Genomic DNA, 25,513 nt, shown 5'->3' on the forward strand with positions numbered 1-25,513 from the left:
CCCCCTCCAAATAATAGATCACATTGTCATTACCCTTAAAACCACCTTGGAGTTTTTGTCCGTCCATCCATCCCATTTTCTAGCTGCTCTATCCAGGAGAGAGTCGTAGGGGGGCCACAGCCTATCCCAGCATGCAATGGGTGCAAGGTGGGGTACACCCTGGGCAGGCCACCAGTCCATCACAGGACACCCGCGGGCACCCCAGAACGATTTGCCCAGACACTACCAGCATGTCTTCGGACTGGGGCAGGAAAGCAGCTCACCCAGAGGAAGCAGGGAGAACGTGCAAACTCCACCCAGACAGCACCCCGGAGCCAGAATTGAACCCAAGCCCCCCTACTGCTACCAAAAACTGAAAATAAGTTCTTGGATGGAGAATGGTGAGATTATCCAGATCATGTCCTGTAAGTGTGTGCAGCCTTTCATTCCTGCTGGGCTTTTAACATGCTAAACCTGCTCGTTATTAGATCATCTGGCCCAACATCCCAGCAGCAGCTGCGCCTGCAAACCTGGGACAGGCGTTTCAGGGCCCCAGTGCACCCGCAGTAGCAGTCCAGAATGAAAATGAGCTGAAATTTCAATCGCTTCTTGACTTGTACCATGCAAGCCCTCTACTCCTCTCCAGCAGCAACCTTAGTTTTTCCCAGGTGTCTCCCCTCAAGGTACTGGCCAGGTTCAATTAAATCAGAAAAGGGAGATTTTTTTGTCCAAGGCGATCTCACACCTACACTAAAGGTATATTGACAAAGGGAAAATAGCAGCTACATTTTAGATTATTAAATGTTTCACCACCTGTGTCTGAATTATTAATCTTCACCACAGCTGTGGCAGAGTAAAAGAAACCACTTGCCTCGAACTAAACCATCCCCTTGGATATAATTCTTGATAAAATCTTTACAAGGTGGGGATTAATTAATTTACTTATCAAGTTATCTGCTTGGCTTATTACTGATTTTCTCTACTTTCTTCACCCCTTCGCTGTAACAGTATTTAAGAACTGAGGCATTGGGAAAAATAATGTCAGTGTCAGAGATTGGAATCGAAGATGAGCTTCTAGTGCAGGTTTAAGTGACATCGGGCCCTGCCAGCTGTGGTCCTTGAACACCAGGAAGGTCTCTTGCAGGAGTTGTGCGATGACAACTCCTGTGTGGGGGAAAAAAAACTCTGATCTAATAATAATAATAATAATTGCTTACACTTTTATAGCGCTTTTCTGGACACTCCACTCAAAGCGCTTTACAGGTAAATCCGCTATGAGCTTCATTAAACAGGGAAAAGGCCTGTAAACCGACCGGAGCCAACACAACTCCCAGCCTAGTGCCGAAGAACAGCGAACACCTGCGTGACCCTACAGCCACGCTCCAGAGCCTTAACTCTCCAGTTATTTATTGATAAGCCGCCGATCAGAACTCACGTCGGAGTGCGTGCAAGAACGGAGCTGGAAACACAGGAAGGGGGAACGGAACGGGAGGGGGGAAGAGACTGGGGTAAAAGAGAAGAGAGGACAAGTCGCTGAATTTAAATACTTTTTATAAACAGGCGTGGTTACAGAGGGAAGGGGTGAGGGTGGGGCAGCAGTGCAGGAAATCAACGAGGCGTGGGCACCTAACAGGAGACAGGCTTTTTTTTTCCTTTAAAAAAAAAAAGAAGCAAGTTGTCGTTTCGGTTTTTAAATTCGTGTTGGTTTGTCGTCGGCGCTTGTGGTTATTTTTTTCGGATGCGTCTTCTTCTCGCCTGGGGCGGGCGGTGGTGGCCGCTGGGGGTCCTGTCCTCTCTCTCTCTCTCTCTCTCTCTCTCTCGCCGCGCGCATGCGCTTCACCGCTTCTTCGGGGGGGTCGCTGTGCGCGGGGGGGTGACCGGCCGGCCCGAGTTCATGCCCCCGTACTGGTATTTGGCTTTCTTCTCAGACGGCTTCAGGATCTGGGGGGGGGGGACGAGAGAGAGCGCGTTTCTAAGGCGTCTTTCATTTTGCACCCACCCGGCGAGAAACCACCGCAGCCCTGCGGGAGGCGCTGTTGCGCCGTGAGCAGGCAGAGGACTCTGGGGTCCCCCCGGCTCTCAGCAGCGGCGGGGGAGCAGTACTTAACAGACCCTGCTGTCAGTGTTGTGAGAACACCAGACTCGCACTTTGAAAAGAAGCACCTTTTTGGGCCTCTATAGCACTTTGGCCGACGTGCATTTTCGCAAAGCCAACGCAGCTGTGAAAATGCCCGCGTTGCTTGTTAAAAACGAGCCTTGCTCGTCTTCTCAAAAGCCTCCTGTCCTCTGATTCAGAGGAGCGTGTGTCCTACACACTGCTGGACTCTCCTCAGCAACGACTCCATTTTACAGAAACGCCCAGTAGAAATACTGCTCCCCTCTCCCAGACGGTTTCACTGGCAAATACTGCTCACTGGTTAACTCTGCCTGCGGATCACGCTGGAAAATTTCTGCAGTGAAATGTCTGCTGCACAACCTGTACTTATTCTCTCGTACATCTCAGTACATTAGTCAGTACAGAGACTAGTGAGCAGGAAGGGCCTCTTCACATCTCAGTACATTAGTCAGCACAGGGACTAGTGAGCAGGAAGGGCCTCTTCACATCTCAGTACATTAGTCAGTACAGGGACTAGTGAGCAGGAAGGGCCTCTTCACATCTCAGTACATTAGTCAGTACAGGGACTAGTGAGCAGGAATTGCCGCTTCACATCTCAGTACATTAGTCAGCACAGGGACTAGTGAGCAGGAAGGGCCTCTTCACATCTCAGTACATTAGTCAGCACAGGGACTAGTGAGCAGGAAGGGCTGGTTCACATCTCAGCACATTAGTCAGTACAGGGACTAGTGAGCAGGAGGGGCCACATGTCGCAATTCGTGGGACATGGGGTTAGACAGGAAACCTAACCACCACCCCCCAGCCTGCTTCAGCCTGTTGAGAGGGTCTCTGTGAACTTTGTACGCACTTCTACTGCTGAAGCGACAGTATTTACCTGGAAGGAGCACATGAGGGTCTCGTCCACACTCATCATCCCCCCGGCGTTGTCGAACTCCCCACAGTAATTGGGAGCGGAGAACAGGGTGACCAGCTGCCTCTTCGCGAAGAACTCGTAGCCGTCCTCCACCACCTGCGGGGCGGAGCCAACAGCAGCCGACACTGAGAGCGTGTAGGGGGGTTTACCGAGAGTGTGTGTGCGCGTGCGCGCATGTGGGTTTGGATGCATGGCTGTTCTCCCAAGAACCCCCTTCTTTAGATACAGCACCGCCTCCGGGACCGGGGCTGCAAACTCCTGGGGTGAGCCGTATCGCACTGGGGTGTCCTCATACCTGGTGCCCCCACAGATGACGGAACCCCGGAGCGGAGCTGTATCGCACTGGGGTGACCCTGTACCTGGGAACCCCGGAGCGGAGCTGTATCGCACTGGGGGGACTCTGTACCTGGGAACCCCTGAGAGGAGCTGTATCGCACTGGGGTGACCCCGTACCCAGGAACCCCGGAGCGGCGCTGTACCGCACTGGGGCGACCCCGTACCTGGTGCGCCCTGCAGATGAGGTCCAGGTCGTGCCGGTTGAGGAACTTGCTGACCACGTCGGCCCCGAAGGTGAAGGAGACGCCGCGGTCGTTCTCCCCCCAGCCCTGGACGTCCTTGTCGGGGTCCGACCACAGCAGGTCGCACAGCAGCCCTGGGACGGACAGGCAGACAGACAGAGGGGTCACACAGGGGCGCCAAGGGGGGCCGCGTTTCCCGTGGGACCAGTTTCACCGCAACACCTGCGCGATGTCATCGTTCAAGCACACCTGGCACGTGTCCTCACAGAGAGAGGGATGGACACACCCCCCAGCCTCAGGACAAACACCAGAGCCACCCACCACCCACAGACAGACAGACGCGCCGCCCTGCCAGCACAAGTGGATATTTTGACAGTCATTTCAACCTGGAGGGGGCTCTGCAGTGCTGTTCTAATTTCAGAACATAAACACAGTATTCTGCATGTGAGGTGTGTTATCTTCCAAGCGGTTGACGCACTATAGGAGAGTCAGGACCCATGTGGATATATTGGTGCTTTCTAGCTTCGCTGCTGCTGGACGATGCTGCCCTCTGGTGGAGGCTGCTGGTTATTGTAACTGAGCTGCAGCATCGCTCCTGTGACCTGGCAGTAGAAAAAAGGCAGAATTTCCCGCTCACCCTGAAACTACCCCTTACCCGAAGCGCATCTGAATAAAGTCCGATTGAGCGAAACCAGCCTGAAAGGCCGGACTTGCGGTGTGACCTCTAACGAGACGGCGCTATGCTAACGAGCACACGTTGGAGCAGACCTGGCTGCGACAAATACCGGCGATTTGCTCTTCACTGAAGCTTGAAAAATCTCCACTCGGCAACTGCCGGAAAAACACCCATTTCACTTTTCAATTAACTCGTTAACAGTTCAAACAGAGGGCAGCACAGTGGGGGGGGGGGGGGGGGGGGCTTCGCTGCCTCGCAGAGCTGGGGGCCCTGGATTCAACTTTGGACCTGGGGTGCTGTCTGGGTGGAGTTTGCACGTTCTGCCCATGTTCATGCAGGTTTCCTCCAGGTGCTCCGCTGACCCCCCCCCCCCAGTCCAGGGACATTTTGGGAGGGACATTGTCTTCTGGGAAAATTGTGTCTGTGTGTGTCTGTGATGGACTGGTGTTCCATCCAGGGTGTACCCTGAATTGGCTAGAAAATGGAGGGAGGGATAGGACAGGTCAAACAGTGACAAAGATATCGCTCCCGTGGTATTAAGTTCATTAACACTGAAGACCTTGTATCTCTGCTGGCAGAAGAGAAGATGAAAAACCCTTACAAGCACGAAGAGGACACAAGGCCCAGCTCAGCTGATCTGATGATGTCGCACAGCCGCTTCTGTCCCAGGGGCGTGTGAACGCATGTGCTGGGGGGGGGGGCGTTTTAGGGCTGGGGCGGGACCTCACCTGTGTCCGGGACGTCTGTGGGTCTCATGATGCGACGGATCTGCTCCATGGACTGCAGGTCAGGAGACAGTCCTGGAGAGACGGAGGGAGAGGTCAGGACAGGGCGAGGGGACAGAGGACACAAAGAGACAGAGGGAGAGGTCAGGTGAGCAGACAAGACAGAGGGAGAGAGGTCAGAGAGGGCGAGGGGACAGAGGACAGAGGGAGGGAGGGTGAGGGGACAGAGGACTCGGAGAGGGCGAGAGGAGAGAATACTCAGAGAGACAGAGGGAGAGGGGTCAGAGAGGGCGAGGGGACAGAGGACACGGAGAGACAGAGGGGACAGAGACCGAGGGAGAAGTCAGGAGAGCAGACAGGACAGAGGGAGAGGGGTCAGAGAGGACGAGGGGACAAAGGAAATGGAGAGACAGAGGGAGAGGTCTTTCTGAAGGAGGGGGTTTGGAGTCTGGATGTGAAGGAGTTTAGAGAAGGCGGCTCTCTGATATCCTTGGAGACAGAACTCCAGAGCTGTGGTGTGCAGCAGGAGAAGACCCTGTCGCCCCCAGAGTGTAGACGGGCTTGGGGGACAGACAGGAGACCAGAGTCGGAGGGACGAAGGCTGAGAGGTGGGGAGGAGGGAGACAGTAACTCAGACAGGTACTGGGGTGCCGGGCCAGATACCTCCGTGGCAGCAGAAGATCTTCTCGTCCACGATGGCGGCGATGGGCAGGCAGTTGAAGCAGTCGGTGAAGGTCTTCCACAGCTTGATGTTGAACCGCCGCTTGCCTGTCGGCAACCCACAGGGACTCGTCAGACCCGGCCCGCCACTCCGCCCAGCCCCACAACACCCCCCCCCCCCCTTCTTTCAGGACGGGTCCGGCCCGTTTCCTTCTTCTGGGCCCGCACAAAGCTGGAGCTTGGCATTTCAGCACAAGGGAGGGGCTGACAAATTCCTCCTCTCCCCTCCCCCTGACACCTCCCTCTCCCCTCCCCTCTGACACACACCCCCTCTCACCTTCTCTCCCCTGGTCCCACCCCCTCTCCTCTCCCCTCCCACAGACCAACCCCCCTCTCCCCTCATCACACCCCCCCTCCCCGCCCCCTGGTGCCTCCCCCTCGTCGTAGAAGCCGTAAAAGCAGTTGATGGAGGCAACCTTGTGGTGGAGTCTCCCCTCTCACTCGCACAACCACCCCTCTGCCTCCCACGCCCCCCGGAGACTCACACTCGTCGTAGAAGCCGTAGATGCGGTTGATGGGGGCGCACTCGTGGTGGGGTCTCCCCTCACTCACACACACACACCCCTCTCTCCCCTCCTCACACACACCCACCCCCTCCCCCGACACCCCCCTCTCCCTCCCACGCCCCCCCCGGAGACTCACACTCGTCGTAGAAGCCGTAGATGCGGTTGATGGAGGCGCACTCGTGGTTGCCGCGCAGCAGGAAGAAGTTCTCGGGGTACTTGATCTTGTAGGCCAGCAGCAGGCAGATGGTCTCCAGCGACTGCTTGCCCCGGTCCACGTAGTCGCCCAGGAACAGGTAGTTGGCCTCGGGGGGGAAGCCGCCGTACTCGAAGAGCCGCAGCAGGTCTGTGTACTGCCCGTGGATGTCGCCTGCGCGCGCGCCGGGGAAACGGCACTTTAATCAAGGGCGCCTTTTCACACAAACGAGTTCACCACCAGCAGAGCACACCCTCTGGCCAAAATATTAGGAACCACCTCCCATCACCACCACGGCCGTCGCCCATGTCTCAGTGGATAACGAGCTGGGCTTCGGGGAGCAGCAGAAACAGGATGGGGTGGGGTGGGGTGGGGGGGGGGGAAGGGGGGTGCAGCACTCACCGCAGATTTTAAGGGGGGCCTCCAGCTCCAGCAGGATGGGCTGGCTGAGGAAGATCTCCCGGGACTTGATGCACAGGCCCCGCACCTCCGCCTCCGTCATCTGCACGATCTTCCCCGGGCGACATCCCCGCACTGGGGGAGAGAGAAGGGGGGGGCGTTAGGGAGGGAGGGCAGGAATCCGATCCATGCTTCCCGCCCCCAAGCCGCAGACCCACACCGCCGAGGCCCGGTCAGGCTCGGACTCTCAAGGTCCAGGGGCCCAGCGGACAGGGCGGCTCACGGTTCGAGGCCCGAGGCCTCTCGGGCAGAGACTCGCCGCGGGTGCAACAGCTCATCCCGCGCTGGATCAGAGCAACATTTAAGAGGCTTTTCGGATTTGAACTGTACCGCAGCGGACCCACTGCCACTGGCCAGAGATCAACAGGTTAGGGCTGCGGCGCCCCAAAGCACCCCAAATAACCCCTCCCCCCCCCCCCGCCCCACTGAGACGTCTGCCTTGAGCGAGAGAGACCTTTCAGGACGCCCAGCGTTTCTCAGTGAAACGCACTCCGCTGTGCCCAAGGAAAGCTGCAAACTATCGGGTAATACATCAGACACTTGCTTAGTGTGTGGCAACCAATTCCAGTTTGGGGGCCATTCCCTGCTGAGCCTTCGCCTTCGCCACGACGCCAGAGCACCATGTACTGACCCAGTTCAAAGGCCAAAAAGACTAGAATCCGTCATTCCGGCGGGGAATGTTTTCCTCACCAAAAAAAACAATGAAAAGGGTTGGAGCGCTTTCTTATCCCATCTAAGACGGTGCTGCGTTTGGGGACGCCCAGATTTGCCCCCTGAAAGGGCCATAACTGTACAGATCAGGCCGCGGAAGGGGAGAGCAGCCGTTCCTGAACTCCTGGGAAGCCCAGTGCGGTTCCCGGGAGGCCTGTGGGAGGAAGCTGGAATGGCAGAACGGACTGGGTGTTTACGAGCTTGGCGTGAGTCAGGCGGGGAACAGTGCCGGCGTTGTGGTCACGCTGTGCTGTCTCAACGCTGGACCCCTGCCCAGCTCGGTTTCCCTTGTCCCTCTGTGTCCCCGCTGCCCCCTGGGACGAAACCGCCCGCACAGATCTGCGCCACAGCTAAGGGGGGGGGGGGCTGCTCGCCTGCAGTTCTCAGGACACAGGGCACTGCGGCTTCAGGTGGGGTGGGGTGGATCGGCGAGCCAGCAGCCAGGAGATCTCCATCACACAGAGCTACGGGTAACACTGATCAGACTGAGAAGCTGGGAAAGGGAAATAAGAGGGAATTTCGGATAAAGCAAGGAGGACGGACTGCAGAGATCGGAGCCAAAGGTGGGACTGAGCTAAGGAAAGGACACCTCTGCTGGAAGAGGTGTTAGTGGGGCCAGCAGGGGGCGCTCACCCTGCGGTCTGTGTGGGTCCTGATGCCCCAGTATAGTGACGGGGGACACTAGACTGTAAACAGGCGCCGTCCTTCGGATGAGACGTCAAACCGAGGTCCTGACTCTCTGTGGTCATTAAAAACCCCAGGGTGTTTCTCGAGAAGAGTAGGGGTGTTACCCCAGTGTCCTGGCCAAATTTCCCCCCTGGCCTTTACCCATCATGGCCTCCTGATAACCCCCCCCATCTCCGAACCGGCTCTTTTCGAGAAACGCCCTGGGATTTTCAAATGACCGCAGAGTGGTCAGGACCTCGGTTTTACATCTCATCCGAAGGACGGCGCCCTTTTACAGTCTTAAGTCTGTGACCGTACATTTTCTGTATGAGCTGTATTTCTGCATCCATAGTTTTATTTTCTTTCGTGAGAAACTAAAAACAAAAACATAATCACCAAAACCAAGGAATATGGCCTCTCCAAACCAGGCTCTTGCGAGTGGTCAAGTCCCGGAGCCAGCGTGCCTGAGTCTGGTGGCGCCAGTAGCAGTACCCTGTACTAGAAGTATTAATAGCTGCTTCTCCCTGGTGGGTTTTTCACAGCCTGAGCGGGCGAGGGGGACCCAGGAGAGCGGGGCATTCTGGGAGATCGTGAACCCACGGCGGCAGAGCGCCACTCGGTTGCCTGGCAACAGGACCGCATAACAACAACAACAACAACAGCGCAATCTGCGCTAAACTCAGTTACAACTACGTAACGCCTATTTACCAAAGTTGTTTTGGCTAGACTCGCATTAAACTGTCTTTATCACAGTCCTACGTGAACCATTTAAATACTTATTCTTTGCAAGACGCAAAATGGGGGAAAAACATTCGTAATTAACTCGTTAGTAATACTGGGGAGATATCGTATTCACAAACTAAAACGGTCTAATCCTACTCCCTTCTTTAAAGCTCGATGGAAACGCAATATTACTTAAACAGCATGAAGAATAACGAGGCGAAAAACACGACTGATGAAAAATGTTGAACTTGTGCTCCGACTTGGGTAGCGTATTGATTCGAGCAGCGCATTGAGGATCTGTTTTTTTAGGAGCGTCTTTTTCTGGATAGTTTTTCTCCTTTGCATTATTTCGTGTTCAATAAATGCTTCACGCCGTCCCCGCCCCCCCCCAGTAGCCCCTGCTATCGACGACAACAGCTCGGCGCTCGGCTGAGCCGGCCTGAATCACAGGCGCTGTCGCGGGGGCCGCTGGGAACTCCTCCTGCCCCCCCCCCCCCCCCGGCCTGCCGGTTCACCTTACACGCCGGTAAACAGGGCCCCGTCGTCAGCGGCTGCCTAGCAACCAGACCAAGGGTGACGGAGCAGGTCCCGGCTCAGAGACCCGGCCGGGGGGGGGGAGGAGAACAGCGGAAGGGGGCTGAGTGACGTCACGGGTGACGCGCTGCCTCTCGGCTCCGCAGCGACAAGCCATTAACAACCCGGGGAAGAAATACATTCACCGCACACAGAAGCAGCGGGGGGGAGGTCCGCCCAGGAGCACCATTCGGGGGGAGTGGGGGGGGTGGTGGAAGAAAAGCTGGTTTACTAGGAGACCTTGGCTGATCGTGGTGGTCGGTTGATGCCTTGCCCTCCCCCCGCGGTGAAGCGCGACAGGCTATCCAAACATTGGGGATCACGTGAAAACTGCGGCAGGATGTCGGAAAATAGCTCTGGGATCAACTGGGGTCACGTCAGGAGAGCAGGAGACCTCCCCTCCTCCTCTGCCCCACTCCACTGCTCCCTGGAAGGAGCCGATTCCCCCAGGAGCCCGGAAGCAGGCTTGCTCACCCCGCAGTTGTAATGAGCTCAGCTCGGGGGTCTCCCCCGAGTCCCCCAGAACCGCGCAGCAAAGGGCACCGGACGTTCCACAGATTCACTCGGTGCCGGCGAGCCTGTGGCACAGCTGGGAGTCGATCTGGGGACCTCTGGTCCACGGCGCGCCTTTTCCTCAACCCCAGCTGCCGGCTAGATTAGGGGGTCCCCCCCTCCCCCGGGCCCGCCAACCCACGCACCCCTAGCAGATCTTACGTGGAGCTCGCTCCGTAGCGGGATGAATCCGCTCACCCTGCAGCTCCCCACTGGAGACTCAGCAGGTGTGAGCCTGGCCAGTACCTGGAGGGGAGACTCCTGGGAAAGCTGAGGCTGCTGCTGGAAGAGGTGTTAGTGGGGGCCAGCAGGGGGCGCTCACTCTGTGGGTCTGTGTGGGTTCTGATGCCCCAGTATAGTGACGGGGACACTAGACTGTAAACAGGCGCCGTCCTTCGGATGAGACGTCAAACCGAGGTCCTGACTCTCTGTGGTCATTAAAAATCCCAGGGTGTTTCTCGAGAAGAGTAGGGGTGTTACCCCGGTGTCCTGGCCAAATTTCCCATTGGCCCTTACCAATCATGGCCTCCTAATAACCCCCCTCTCTGAACCGGCTCTTTTCGAGAAACGCCCTGGGATTTTTAATGACCACAGAGAGTCAGGACCTCGGTTTGACGTCTCATCCGAAGGACGGCGCCTGTTTACAGTCTAGTGCATTCAGTTGTTCCTGCTGTTGCTGTTGTAGTTGAAGGCAGACACCCTGGCTTAGATGAGCTCCTCAGATCGATCAGCTGCCATGAACAGAAAATAAAGCAGGACACAGAAGAAGCCTCCGGTCCGTGAGCCTTTCAGAACCTTTCCAAGAGCTTGCAGACCAGGAAGGTGAGTAAACCCCCAGCGCAGGTTTTGTTTTAACCCCGGAGGGAGGCGGAGGGACTTGGACGTGAGGGTAAGAGCCGCAGCGCGTCACCGGCGGAGGTTCACAGTCATTTCCACTTTCAGATGGGAGAGCACACTTAATGCAGCGTACCTGTGGTTGCCTGTATGAAGCCTGTGTGAATGCCCATAGTTGCCTGTGTGTTGCCCATGTTGATGCCCATAGTTGCCTGTATGTTGCTCACGCGTTGCCTATGTTGATGCCAGTGATTGCCCGTGTGTTGCCTGTGTGTTGCTCATGTGTTGCCCATGTTGATGCCCGTGGTTGCTCACGCGTTGCCCATGTTGATGCCAGTGATTGCCCGTGTGTTGCCTGTGTGTTGCTCACGTGTTGCCCATGTTGATGCCTGTGGTTGCTCACGTGTTTCCCATGTTGATCCCCATGGTTGTCAGTGTGTTGCTCACGTGTTGCCCATGTTGATGCCCATGGTTGTCAGTGTGTTGCTCACGTGTTGCCCATGTTGATGCCCATGGTTGTCAGTGTGTTGCTCACGTGTTGCCCATGTTGATGCCCATGGTTGTCAGTGTCTTGCTCACGTGTTGCCCATGTTGATGCCAGTGGTTGCTCACGTGTTGCCCATGTTGATCCCCATGGTTGTCAGTGTGTTGCCCATGTTGATGCCCGTGGTTGTCAGTGTGTTGCCCATGTTGATGCCCGTGGTTGCCTGTATGATGCTTGTGTGTTGCCGATGTGTTGCCTATATGAAACCTGTGTGTTGCCCATGTTGACGCCCGTGGTTGCCTGTGTTGCCTGTGTGTTGCCCATGTTGATGTCCGTGGTTGCCTGTATGATGCCCCTGTGTTGCTCACGTGTTGCCCATGTTGATGTCCGTGGTTGCCTGTATGATGCCCCTGTGTTGCTCACGTGTTGCCCATGTTGATGCCCGTGCGTGTTTCCGCTACTGCTCTCCCATCCTGCTGCCTCTCCTCCCCAGAGCTGTTCCTGCAGCAGCTGCCAGCAGGCCTGTCGCCAGCACCTGGGCTTGAAGGCCTCCTCAAGTGGAGCCTCTCGTCTCCGGCGCCCAGGGCCGGGGGGGGGGGTGAGAGATCTCAACAACGACTGACTGAGGAGGACAGGAGGAGCCAGAGCAAGGCGACAGACCCGAGGAGACCGCTGGGCCCCTCCAGTCCGAATTTGGTTGCTAACAGCCCATCGATCCCAGGACCTCGTCCACCTGTTTCTTGAAAGAAACCAGGGTGTCGGCTTCAACACCAGGGCCGGGCAACCTGCTCCACTCTCCCACCACCCTTTGTGTAAAGAACTGCCTCCTATCCGGGCTGGACAGGGTACTGCAATACTTTCCCGGCAACATGCAGACTCCACACAGACAGCACCCCAGTCTGGAAACAAAACCCCCAGACTCCAATACCGCAAGGCAGCAATAATAACCCGACAACTGAAACGCACCGAAGCCCGAAGGACGATCCTGAAAAAGCCCCGTTTCTTCTTGCGTAACCAACGCTCACCTGCGCCCCGGTCGGCGCTGTGCGCGGGCGAGAGAGGGGAAACGGGCCATGGCGGCACTCCGGTGACCCCACAGGACTGACCTTCCTCGGGGAGGTAGCGAATGTCCTGATTTTTTGGGGGGGGTTTTGTTTCAAGTACGTTTTATTTGTACGTGCTTGGGCAACACCGATGCCAGTAAATGCCATTTAAATGGCAATAAAGCGCCTTGAATTGAATTGAGGCCGAGACAGAGAGAGATGGGCCGGGCCAGCTGCACCTATCCGCCACTTCGGAGAAAGCAGGGAGGAGAGGAGGATGAGGAGGAGGAGGAGGAAGAGGGGGCAGACTGCAGACAAGGAATCTGCTGTTGCCTGACTCAGGAATGCCTGCCCCCACCCTCCCAACGCTGCCTAATATGGGAGCCGAGAGCCCCCTCCCCAAGACGGAACACAATGTCCTAGCCACAGAGCAGGCAAGCGCCCTTGAAGACACCTCAGCCCGGGGCACAGAGCCGAAAACAGCACATCAATCAGCCGGCCCCATGTGCCACCACCCCCAGTGGTGAGGCCATGTCTGCACGCGAGAGAGAGAGCTGGGCTTCGTCTGTGCCACGCACAGCTTTGTCTTAAAGGTTTGACCGGATTCAAACCAGTAAGACGCGAACTCGTGATGATCAGAAAAAAAAAAAGCAGTTCAGAAACATTTTCCTCCCAAGAAGTAACTGCTTGGGACTTTTTTCCCCAAGGTGTATTACTTCAAAAGCCATTTTCTTAACATCTGGACTCTCGCAAAGAATCTTGTCTTGGGATACTGAAGGATACCTTCCCATTTTTTAAAGATTTTTGCCATTGAGGTCAACACTAGAAACTAGATTCATATAGAAACTGATTTTATAACCTACAATCGTACTGTTGTTGAACGCCAGTCGAAAACAGAACCGGGGCGACGCGCCTCAGTTATTATACGGTGAGCCGACAGCACCGAGATGAAAGGAGGAGTTGAAACCCAGCAACGTGGCGTGGTTTTACGGGATCTGACAAGCTTCACCTTAACTTGGCCAAAAAAACAAAACGGGGCGGGAATTGTGGGATGTGCCTCGGGTCTACAAAAACAGTCCGAAGACGGCAGTCGCCAACAAGAACAGGAGAGGCACTCCAGCCGGTTGGTTGAGCTGTGAATTGAAGACGCCAACGCTATGCACGGGACGCCTGTTCCACACACCCACCGCCCTTTGTGTAAAGATGTTCTGATGCTGGGATCCTATCCAGCCGTGTCCGTTGCCCGACTCCAGGGTGTCCACTTCCGCCACAAGGCTGGGCACAAGGCTCCACACCCCCACCGCCCTCGGTGTAAAGAGGGCCGCGTTTTTAAAAGCGGGAGCACCATTCCCCACGCGGTCCAGAGATGAAGGGACAGGAAAGAAGACGAGGCCGTTTCAAGTTTTAAAAAACAAAAAGCTTCACTGTCTTACAGATGTGACTATTCCACTATCGCGCATATTTGCTCGGTGGATCGATTGGATCAACAGGGGGTGAGAGGTCACGTTCGTCCTGTTGAGCGCCTTTAAACTGTGGCCTTAATGAAATAAAGAGAAAAGAGGAGGGCCAGGTTTTTAAAAACAAATGATCTCTATGCACCCATTTTCTAGACGCTTCCTCCCATTCAGGGTCGGGTAGGGAGCCTATCCCAGCATGCAATGGGCACAAGGCGGGGTACACTCGGGACGGGACGCCGGTCCATCACCGGACACACACCAGGGCCAGTTTTTCCCAGAAGCCCATTAACCCACCAGCCTGTCTCTGGACTGCGGGAGGAAACTGGAGCACCTGGAGGAAACCTACATGGAGGACTTTGTCCTTGTCCTCCATCTCATTTGCTACCCAGCGGCCAGGTTATCCCGAGGACCTCTTCTCGAAGACCCCCCCCCCCAGCGAAACGCCACTTCCCGAGCGCGGCCAGGAGGCGCCTGGTTCCAGACACCCGCCACCCTCGGCGTAAGGACATGCCCCCCCCTCTCGCGCTCCACGACGCAGCCCCCCCCACCCCGTCCCGTTTACAGAGCTCACCTGCTCCCCGCAGCTCGAACCCGGGCCCCTAAATAAGGAGAGCAGATGTAGGAAACAGATACCCAAGACCCCCGGCGCTTGGTTTTGTTTTGACTCCCCTGCGCCCCGCCAGCACAGCAGCCCCTTCTCCGGCTCATCGAGACGGAGCTGAGGTCTGGGCCCGGAGGCCTGGAGATGCACTCCTGAGGCACACAGCAGCCCGACTCCAGGCCATATATGGGCAGTCTTCGGAGAACGCTCACGTCAAAACAGTGTTTGTTCAGCAGCTCGGGGGGGGTTGACTGCCCCAGTTCAGGGAGGTCCTGTGACACCTCCGATCGCGGCGGGCACGTTCGAGGGCGACCGAAGATCGATACCTCACTGCTGGGCAGCGTGGGTCAAAATCTCACCCCCCCCCCCCTCCTCCTCCTCTTCCTCCTCCTCCCAGCCACACCGCTGGCCAGCACCGGGGTACGGCCCCCATGGGAGAGAACGATCTAGAGACTAAACCCCTCCACGCCCCCACGCAGCTGGCTTGAGCAGCGGCTCGCCGTTCATTCAGTTCCGTTTTATATAGCGCCTTTCCAAACAAGGTTGCCCCCAGGGCGCTTAACAACGCAACTAATCGGGCGTTTTTGCGAATACAGACTGTTCTTACGTCTCACAGAAGCTCAATTCTTGGAGAAAGAGGAAGGGGGGTGGTGGGGGATAAAAGGTTGGGATTTGAACAAAGCCCGGCGAATTCCCCCGCCTCGTCGGTTCTGGGAAGCACGATTCACCCCCCCCCCCCCCCGGGCTGGCAGTGCCACACAGAGACGGCCCCCCGCGCTGGGCACAAAGAGCCCTCTGTGAGCCCTACACACTGGGGCTCAGTCAGCCCGAGGCACACCGACACGACCGCCCTGACACTGGAGAGCTTTCCCAAGTCAAAAACAGGCTCGGGACTTCTGATCCTCCGCCATCCCTCTGGTGCTTGGCTCTAGCGACCTCGACCAGGGGGCACGGGCAACCAGCCACACACACCAAAACTTCCCCAGGTTACAGCCAAAGGGGGGGAGGGGTGCGTGCCATTCGTGGGCGAGGGCAGCCAGGTTACTGGTTTTACTGGACACATTTCCTCGCCCAGCGCCACCCCGCACCCAAGCATGCCCGCGATCAAGAGAGCAAGAGACCAAAACACAAGCAGAGGTCACAAAGGTTCAAAAAAAAAAAAAATGGTGGTGTCTGAAGTCACCTCCCTACACCTTGTACCTGATGTCCTCCTCCCCACCTCACAACCTTCGCTCTTCGAATCCTGGTCTCCTGTCTGCCCCCCCCCCAGGCCTGTCCACACTCTGGGGGTGAGAGGGTCTTCTCCTGCTGCGCCCCAGAGCTCTGGAGTTCTGCCCCCAAGGATATCAGAGAGCCACCTTCTCTAAACTCCTTCACATCCAGACTCCAAACCCTCTTCTGTAGAAGAGCCTGTACTGAGCCGGTTCTGTTCTTCACCCCTCTGCTCCTGCTTTATCCAGAACCCCTATCTACCGTCTCCTCTCACTGTGTGTTCTTCTCCTGCACATCTTGTGTATTTTTTTTTAAGTGTCGTTGCTGTGGTTCTGCAAAGCGCTGTAAAGGCGCTATATAAAATCAAGTCTGCTCGAAATAAAATCTGACTAGTTACTATCTGCTACCTACAATGCTAAAACTTCACTTTTTGTAACGGCTGAGGGCTTCGATAATGGGGCTGTGTCTTCCTGAAGGCAGAGCCCAGCCGGTTCCTGACTCACTGTCTGTCTGACCTGGAACAGCGGGTCGTGGGGGCCCCAGCCCCAGTGGCACCCCCCCCCCCCCCCACCTGCACAGCGCCCATTTCCCTGAAGCCTGGCCGAAGCCCTTTTCTGGAGATCACACTGGAACGGCCTTCACCGCGTGTCCGAAATCAGGACAGCCCTACAACTAGGGCCTGTAGCTCCTATCCAACTCCTGAACATACCGCTTTTCCCAGTCCAGGGTCGCGGGAGACCAGGAGCCTATCCCAGCAAGAAATGGGAAGCCAGTCCACCCCAGGGCGCACACGCCCACACCAGGGCTCGCCTTCCCAGAAGCCCGTTAACCTCCCAGCATGTCCGTGGATGGGGAAACTGGGAACACGGGGAGATTTCCGGAATATCTAAGGGACTTCAAAGATTCAGCTCTCTCTTAAATAAGACATCCGTCCGATGTGAATCTCACCGCAGATCCGGGAGACGCCGAAAATGTCTTTTCCAGCGCCCAGTGAGATCGCCCTGCACCGTCCATTAAAAATCAAAGCTGCCACCTCTATAACCAAACACCTCCCCTGAAGCTCTGTACCCTCGGCTTTTGGAAAAAAGGGTTTCTGTTTCCAAATATAGTGCTGATCTGTGGGACGCTACAGGCCCAGAACGGGGAGCCTGGAATTTGTAACAGCGTGGGACAGCGGAATGAAACAGCTGTTGAGTCATCTCCATATATGAACTACGAGCAAAAGCAGAAACGCCGGATGGGAGAGAGAAATGTTGTTGTTCTTTTTTAACTTTCAAGTCACCCGCACCCTGCGGGGAAACCTGATTTCAAGGACGAGAGAGTGGGGAACGTCACGTTTATCCCACAGGGATAACTTGTATAAACAAAAGGGCTGGTTAACAGGTTACTTGCCGGTTAATCACACCGAAGACAGACGACAAGATTCTGGTTAAATGGCTCACATGCAGCAGACGCCGAGACCTTGGGGAATCCCTTCAGTGCCAGAGCAAGGCAGGGGCAGGAGAGCACTGGGCGTCTTTCTCAAACACGGCTTTCAGCCCCTGTCTGTACAGCCCCTCTCTCCGGAGATCCTGCGAGATTTGGGGGGTCCGGCGCGTCGGATAACATGGGGGCAGAATCGGTTTCCGACGCCCCGAGTTTCAATGCGATTATGCGACCGGACCGGAGCCCGACAGAAATATCCTAGGACAAAGATCTTAGGCCTCAGGTGCGACAGAGCCTCTCTCTCTGGTCACCGAGGCCCGGCGCTCACAGGCTGACACCCTGGACCAGTGGTCCTCCAAGCCTTAAGGTCTGCGGACCACCAACACCACAGTCACAGATGCACTGGGACCACCAATGCCTACGTCCACGTCTTACCCTGTAAAAAAACCATCACCCACTCACGCACTGAAATTTTATTAAAAAGGGACTCACATTTTAAGAAACAAAAGAGCATATTTTTTGTGCAACACCTGCTGGAAGAGGTGTGAGTGGGGCCAGCAGGGGGTGCTCACCCTGCGGTCTGTGTGGGTCCTGATGCCCCAGTATAGTGACGGGGACACTAGACTGTAAACAGGCGCCGTCCTTCGGATGAGACGTCAAACCGAGGTCCTGACTCTCTGTGGTCATTAAAAATCCCAGGGTGTTTCTCGAGAAGAGTAGGGGTGTTACCCCGGTGTCCTGGCCAAATTTCCCATTGGCCCTTACCCATCATGGCCTCCTAATAACCCCCCTCTCTGAACTGGCTCCATCACTCTGCTCTCCTCCCCACTGAGAGCCGATGTGTGGTGAGTGTTCTGGCGCACTATGGCTGCCGTCGCATCATCCAGGTGGGGGTACACACTGGTGGTGGTGGAGGGGATCCCCATGACCTGTAAAGCGCTTTGAGTGGAGTGTCCAGAAAAAGCGCTATATAAGTGTAAGCAATTATTATTATTATTATTATTATTATATTTTGCCAATGTTTGTGTGACTTAAAAAGTTCCAGGTGAAGAAGGGAGACGTGCTTTAAGAAAGATGACTAGGGTCAGCACGCGGACCACCAGCGGGCTTCGGATCATACTTGGGAGAACCACTGCCCTAGACCACCCTAGAGCAAGGGGCTGCCCCCCCCCGACTGCTACTGAAAATCGCGCAGGCCCGTTTCAGTCCAGGAGCCCTCAGCTAGAGGCTCAGGCTCTCTGGTGCGAGGCTGCTGACCGAGCCACGAAAACACAGACACGCATGTCGCAGACAGAACCGAACCGCCCGCCGTCGGCCCACCCCCTTCCTCCTCGGACCCCCGGGACGAGAGAGAGAGAGAGAGAGAGAGAGAGAGAGAGAGAAGGCCGCGCAGCACCGCCAAAACCAGAGCAACGCGGAGCGATTATCGAGACCGCTAAAAGCTCTGTTCTCGATCCGAGGGTGTCGTGGGGCTCAAGGGCTCTTCAGCCTCCTGAGCGCTGCCAGGCGCCTGCTCTGGGCCAAGACACGCAGCTGGGGAACCCCAGCGTTGAACCGCAGGCCAGCGAGAAACCCGGGAGTTTAAAGCAGGGAGGATTTAGGACATAAATGAACAGCCAGAGATGGGGGAGCTGGTCGATGCCAGCAGGCAAACTGGACTTCAGGGGACTGTACGGTTCAGTGTTGGCTCTGGCCAGAAACTCCCCTCTGTGCCATGGGGGGAAAAGGGCTATTACCAGGCTGGGGCACAATCCGGAAAGGCATGGAAATACTTCTTCAGCCTTAACGGAGACACCCAGACCAAAGGACACCGGCCAAGGTCAGTGCAAGTGTATTTTAGGACTTCTAAAAACACAGGAGGCCAGAAGGGGAGCGGACCTACGTAACCACCCTGCAGAAGCAGAGTCAGCATCACTGAGGTCTCTGTCTCTCACGGGGAGATGGCACAGCTGTCCTGTGGACACCACTCTCCTGTCTGTCTCTCTCTGGGAGATGACACAGCTGTCCTGTGGACACCACTCTCCTGTCTCTCTCTGGGAGATGGCACAGCTGTCCTGCGGACACCACTCTCCTGTCTGTCTCTCACAGGGAGATGACAAAGCTGTCCTGTGGACACCACTCTCCTGTCTCTCTCTCTGGGAGATGACAGCTGTCCTGTGGACACCACTCTCCTGTCTCTCTCTCTGGGAGATGACAGCTGTCCTGTGGACACCACTCTCCTGTCTCTCTCTCTGGGAGATGACAGCTGTCCTGTGGACACCACTCTCCTGTCTCTCTCTCTGGGAGACGTAAACAAGAGGACCGTACTAGTCTGTAGCCGGTAGCCGATCCCAGGATGACATCCAGCTGTTTCTCGGAGGAAGCCAGGGGATCGGCTTCAACAACATGTCTGAGCTTCTCGGTCCAGACTTCCTCGTGTAAAGAGGCAGGTTCGCACTCCTGTCCTCCGATTCGGGCTTCACTGTTCCTTCAGCGGGAAGACAGCGGCACTGAAGCGGGGGCACCCAGTGTCGCCCAACAGGGACACCCAGTTTCCTCTCGGGGGACTCAACACCCGCCCCCCTCTTGCCTGAAACCTTCCCGTGAACCGTCGAACTTTTCCCAGAGTTCTTTTCCCCGCACGCTCCTGAAACCGCCGACTTCAAAATTCCCGGTCAGGAGCCACCTCTCCTTATTCCGAAGAGTTCTTCCGGCAGGTGCTTTTCACCAGAAGGAATAAACCACCAGGGAGGTGGGGGAGAGGGCTGGGGCGGACTCGGGGCCAACTGGAGCCCCGGTTTTCAAGACTGGTCAGTGGGACAGGGGATCAGGGAGGGGGGGTGACCAGCAGGGATCGGGAATCGGGACCCTTTCCCTCCGCCTCCAAAACCGATCCGGAAAAAAAACACAAAACAAGCCCAAGCTCGTGTCCGCCCTGCGCCAGGGAGTTTATGACTGGCTGAAAGTCAAAGGGTGGTGCTAATAACGCCAAGGTCGTGGGTTCGATCCCGGAACGGGCCACATCTGCCTTTGGGGCAGAGGGGTGGCTCTGTGGCTCTGAGGAGCTGTGCCTGTGGCTGGGAGGTTGCCGGTTCAAATCCCGCGGCCGGCAGAGGAATCCTACTCCATTGGGGAGCCAGGCCCTTCACCCCAGCTGCTCCAGGGGCGCCGTATAAATGGCCGACCCTGCGCTCTGACCCCCAGCTTCTCTCTCCCTGTCTGTGTGTCTCCTGGAGAGCAAACTGGGGTCTGTGAAAAGACACATCCCTCATGCAAGACATTGTATAGGGCTGATAAAGCAACAATATCCTTATTTATTAAAAGCGCCCCCGGACCTCGCCGAGCACAATCAGGAAAACCAGACGCCATCGGAGCGTGGCTCTTCACGCCCGCGTTAGGGGACTGAACGCCATGCTTCACAAGAAGCTGGAGCGAAAGTCTGCTGAAAGCCTGGCAGCCCCGTCTGATCTATTCTGAGACTTTAAGCCTGCCCTTCCACACCCCGGGGCTTAATCCGTCTCTTAATTGGCTACTCGGGTGACACCTGAGAGAACTGGCCTCCTGCTGCTTCTCTGGCTTTTTTTCGGTTTCCTGGAGACTGTTCGGTGTCATTGGCCCCCTTCGCAAGGCTCTGTGTGTGTCCCCCCCATCGCTCCCTCCTTTATTTTGACTTCTTATTGTGAGAGAAGGTCTAGAAGGGAGAATGTTTCCCCTTTCCTGAATTCCTCTCGGATACTGCCCTGGTCCCAACGGCGTACCACTCCTGTGACAGGACTACAATGCGTAGCTGACGCGGCGGGTATTTTTTATTGGTCGAAAAACACCGCTCCTTTGGACTTTGGGCAGCGGGATAGAGCTCAGAGCTCAGAGCTCCAACTCGGTTATCTGCGGGTTATCTCCCACCATTACTGCGTGGGTCCAGCTCCTACACACAGAATGTGCGTCGCCCAGGTGGGGCTGCTGGTGCAGAATGATCACTGTGCGTCGCCCAGGTGGGGGCTGCTGGGGCAGAATGACCACTGTGTGTCTCCCAGGTGGGGGCTGCTGGGGCAGAATGAACACTGTGCGTCTCCCAGGTGGGGGCTGCTGGGGCAGAATGAACACTGTGCGTCTCCCAGGTGGGGGCTGCTGGGGCAGAATGATCACTGTGCGTCTCCCAGGTGGGGGCTGCTGGGGCAGAATGAACACTGTGCGTCTCCCAGGTGGGGGCTGCTGGGGCAGAATGAACACCGTGCGTCTCCCAGGTGGGGGCTGCTGGGGCAGAATGAACACTGTGCGTCTCCCAGGTGGGGGCTGCTGGGGCAGAATGAACACTGTGCGTCTCCCAGGTGGGGGCTGCTGGGGCAGAATGAACACTGTGCGTCTCCCAGGTGGGGGCTGCTGGGGCAGAATGAACACTGTGCGTCTCCCAGGTGGGGGCTGCACTCTCCTACATCTGTCAAGCACTTTCCGGATGAAAAGTGCTGTGTGTGTATATATATATACTGTATATGCGATTCATTACTAAATATTTGACAGTCAAGCTTTGCGGATGCCTGCAGAAAAGAAACGCCGGGCCATGTCTAAGAGTTATCTCCAAAATAACACACAGATCCAGCGGACTTTTCAAGTCCTCTGTGAGCTCCACGCTGCACAGGATCTCGGGCCCGTCCAGCCCAGGCGACAGTCAGCTATAAAGCCAACATCAGCAGCAGAGGGAGGGGTCTGTACGGGACCCCCGAAAGCTCAGTCTCCCAGCTCCAGGCCAGCTGCCATCATCTGGGACCGACCCAGCGCTCCTGCCACATCTGGAAGGCATTACATCTGGATTCACCCACTTCCCAGATCTCCTCCAGGCCCAGGAATGTGCAGCCAGACCGCCTCCTCTCCCAGTCCGCAGACTTCGGGAGAGTTACGCAACAACCCCCCCCCGTCCTAAGCAGGCTACTTCCTCCATCCCCAGCCGGGGAAAAGCCAATTACAGTCACCCGTGTGTTCCCATGTGAGTGCGTGTGTGTGTCTGTCTGTCTGCCTGTGCCTCTCTGTGTGCGTGTGTCTGTCTGTCTGCCTGTGCCTCTCTGTGTGCGTGTGTCTGTCTGTCTGCCTGTGCCTCTCTGTGTGCGTGTGTCTGTCTGTCTGCCTGTGCCTCTCTGTGTGCGTGTGTCTGTCTGTCTGCCTGTGCCTCTCTGTGTGCGTGTGTCTGTCTGTCTGCCTGTGCCTCTCTGTGTGCGTGTGTCTGTCTGTCTGCCTGTGCCTCTCTGTGTGCGTGTGTCTGTCTGTCTGCCTGTGCCTCTCTGTGTGCGTGTCTGTCTGTCTGCCTGTGCCTCTCTGTGTGCGTGTGTCTGTCTGTCTGCCTGTGCCTCTCTGTGTGCGTGTGTCTGTCTGTCTGCCTGTGCCTCTCTGTGTGCGTGTGTCTGTCTGTCTGCCTGTGCCTCTCTGTGTGCGTGTGTCTGTCTGTCTGCCTGTGCCTCTCTGTGTGCGTGTGTCTGTCTGTCTGCCTGTGCCTCTCTGTGTGCGTGTCTGTCTGTCTGCCTGTGCCTCTCTGTGTGCGTGTCTGTCTGTCTGCCTGTGCCTCTCTGTGTGCGTGTCTGTCTGTCTGCCTGTGCCTCTCTGTGTGCGTGTGTCTGTCTGCCTGTGCCTCTCTGTGTGCGTGTGTCTGTCTGCCTGTGCCTCTCTGTGTGCGTGTCTGTCTGCCTGTGCCTCTCTGTGTGCGTGTCTGTCTGTCTGCCTGCCTGTGCCTCTCTGTGTGCGTGTGTCTGTCTGCCTGTGCCTCTCTGTGTGCGTGTCTGTCTGCCTGTGCCTCTCTGTGTGGGCGTGTCTGTCTGCCTGTGCCTCTCTGTGTGAGTGTGTCCGTGTCTGCCTGTGCCTCTCTGTGTGCGTGTGTCCGTGTCTGCCTGTGCCTCTCTGTGTGCGTGTGCCCGTGTCTGCCTGTGCCTCTCTGTGTGCGTGTGCCCGTGTCTGCCTGTGCCTCTCTGTGTGCGTGTGTCTGTCTGCCTGTGCCTCTCTGTGTGCGCGTGTCTGTCTGCCTGTGCCTCTCTGTGTGCGTGTGCCCGTGTCTGCCTGTGCCTCTCTGTGTGCGTGCGTCCGTGTCTGCCTGTGCCTCTCTGTGTGCGTGTGCCCGTGTCTGCCTGTGCCTCTCTGTGTGCGTGTGTCTGTCTGCCTGTGCCTCTCTGTGTGCGTGTGCCCGTGTCTGTCTGTGCGGGTGTCTCTCTGTGAAAGATCCGCTTTCAAAAAAGGAAGTCTGGCCCTCCCAGAGGTAGCTCTCCGTTCCTCCGAGCGCAGCACTCCTGGAAAAGGGTTCTCCGTCCCGCACGGATCTGACTTTCCGTTTCCGGCCCGCTTCGCGACCCGAGACGACAAGGGTAACATGCGAACTCCACACACAAGACTCGCCGGGGCTGGAGTCAAACCCGGGACCCCAAACGACCGCTCCCAACCGCTGCCCGGCTGGGTCCGACGGACCAAAAAAAAAAGATCAACCTGAACAGATCAAATCTTATAACTCAGTACCCTGGGCGGCGCTGTGGTGGGTACTGGTGCCCCGCAGCGGGTTCAACTCCTGGGGCGCTGTCTGGGTGGAGTCTGCATGTTCTCCCCCCCCAGGTTGGCGCAGGCTCTGGGATAACCAGCCCTGGTGCTAGCGCGCATGTCAATGTGACAGACTGGCGTCCCGCCCAGGGCGTACCCTGCCTCACCCCTGCTGCCGGCTCGGATAGACCCCCAGGCTGTCCCCCGACCCGGAAACAGCAGTTTGAGAAACGGCTGGACGGTCGTCTTCGCTCGCGGGAGAAGGGGGGTGGGGGGTTAACGCCAGACCCCTGAGCTCCGTCACCCCGAGGAGGGCAGACACACAGCGCAGGAAGGACACTCAGTGTCTGGATTTCCACCCACCAGAACCCCGACGTACGAGGAGCAACAGGGGCAGAATGAACTGCACGGTGCCCAAATACCCCCCCACATCCACACACAGCCGTTTTCCAGGGTCCCAGTAAGTTTCGTTCAGGAAAAAACGCGCCAGGTCGTGCCCGCCCGTCTCAACAACAACAAGTAGGCGGAAAGATCACATCTTGGTGGGGGGTCGAACAGAGGCGCATCCGAGGCAGAGGGCGGCGGGTTCAAGCCGAAACACCCACTCCATCTCCTCCCCTTGGGGGGGTCAGGCGCGTCAAGGGCAGCGCACACACACACACACACCGGGGCATTTGCTACAGTAAACAACGGGCGACCCAGGGACACCATCACCGACACGCCGGCCGAAGACCTGCAGCACCCAGGGAGAGATCCCACCAGAGGGGTCGAGGGGGCAGCTCGGGCGCGCACACACCCACTGGAGGTAAACAGAGCCACACCGCCCCCCCCCCCCCCCCCCACGCTGGAATCGAAATAAAACCCGCAGCCCCTCCCTCCCAGACCAGCGATCGACAACCAGCGGGACCCCTCAGCTCAAAACATCCCGAGATCAACAGCCGCCCCTCTCTTCCACCACCGCGACAGATGACCGTTTTCTTTGTATTTTTTTTCCACCTTCTTTACGAGGATCCGAGGGGGAAAAAAAAAAACACGACACACACTCCGCAAAACATCAACAACAACACAAACACAGACGCTTCCACTCGTCTCGCTAACGTAGACTGCCTGGCAGTACACAGGGCGATTTCAGCCGTGACATCAGCGGGGCCGGCGGCGGCGGCTCCCAAGCCGGGCTGGGCGGGTTACGCGAGCCCGAGGCTCCGCTGGCCGCCGCTAGGCCTCTCGCTCCAGCCCCGGAGCCGGGTCCCTCCTCCGCCTCTCTCTCTCTCTCACCGCCGCCGCCGCCGCCCGCACGACTGAGCCAGAAAACGAAAGCCCGCGCGGTCTGCAGCGACCGTGACACCCGCCGAGAAGCACCAGAATTCGTGGGCGGGGAAGGGGGGGAAAAAAAAACCCAGGGAACTCACCTTCCAAAAGCCTGGAGATCAGCGAATCCACATCCAGCTCCCCCTCCGCCATGACTGTGACTGCCGTCAGAGCTCCGCTCGCGCTCCGGCCCCCCGAGCCAACCCCGCGCGCCCGCCGCCCCGTGCGGAGAGACAGCGAGGGCTGCGGCCGCTGGGTCCCGCCGCCCGCCCGCTCGCTCATTCGTTCGTTCGCTCGCTCGTCGCCCTTGACAACCGCCCCTGGCGCGGCTCTCGCGGTAAACAGCCCCTCCCCCTCGCCGGCGGCGGACGCGCGTACGCACGGGCGCGGGCGCGGGCGCGGGGGGGGGGGCGCGCACGGCGAACCCTGCGCTGCGTGAGCACGCAGGAGGCGGGAGCTGACGTCGCAGGGTGTTCGGGAAAGATTTATTCCCTGTTTTTTTTTTAAAACATCAAATGCCCCCCCCCCCCAGCGACAAGTGCAGGAAAAGTGTCGTCGAGACTCCGGAAGAGCAAAGATTGTATCAGCTGCGCTTCTCCTTCACCACGATAGATATTTATGGCGGGAAATGGC

At 57.2% G+C, this 25,513-nt stretch overlaps 1 protein-coding gene across 1 annotated transcript; it reads right to left on the reverse strand.

Annotated features, from left to right (window-relative positions):
* Positions 1-1,513: 1,513 nt before the first annotated feature.
* On the reverse strand, positions 1,514-25,210 carry LOC102696354 (serine/threonine-protein phosphatase PP1-beta catalytic subunit-like). The gene is made up of 8 exons (XM_069180375.1): positions 24,982-25,210; positions 6,749-6,880; positions 6,290-6,520; positions 5,591-5,695; positions 4,931-5,002; positions 3,509-3,660; positions 2,970-3,104; positions 1,514-1,920 (listed from the first exon to the last, which is right to left on the reverse strand). The coding sequence occupies exons 1-8, from the start codon at positions 25,160-25,162 to the stop codon at positions 1,816-1,818; spliced, it is 1,113 nt and encodes a 370-aa protein (XP_069036476.1). The 5' UTR covers positions 25,163-25,210; the 3' UTR covers positions 1,514-1,815.
* Positions 25,211-25,513: the final 303 nt, after the last annotated feature.

Source organism: Lepisosteus oculatus, chromosome 18 (genome assembly GCF_040954835.1).
Source record: "Lepisosteus oculatus isolate fLepOcu1 chromosome 18, fLepOcu1.hap2, whole genome shotgun sequence".
Lineage (NCBI taxonomy): Eukaryota > Metazoa > Chordata > Actinopteri > Semionotiformes > Lepisosteidae > Lepisosteus > Lepisosteus oculatus.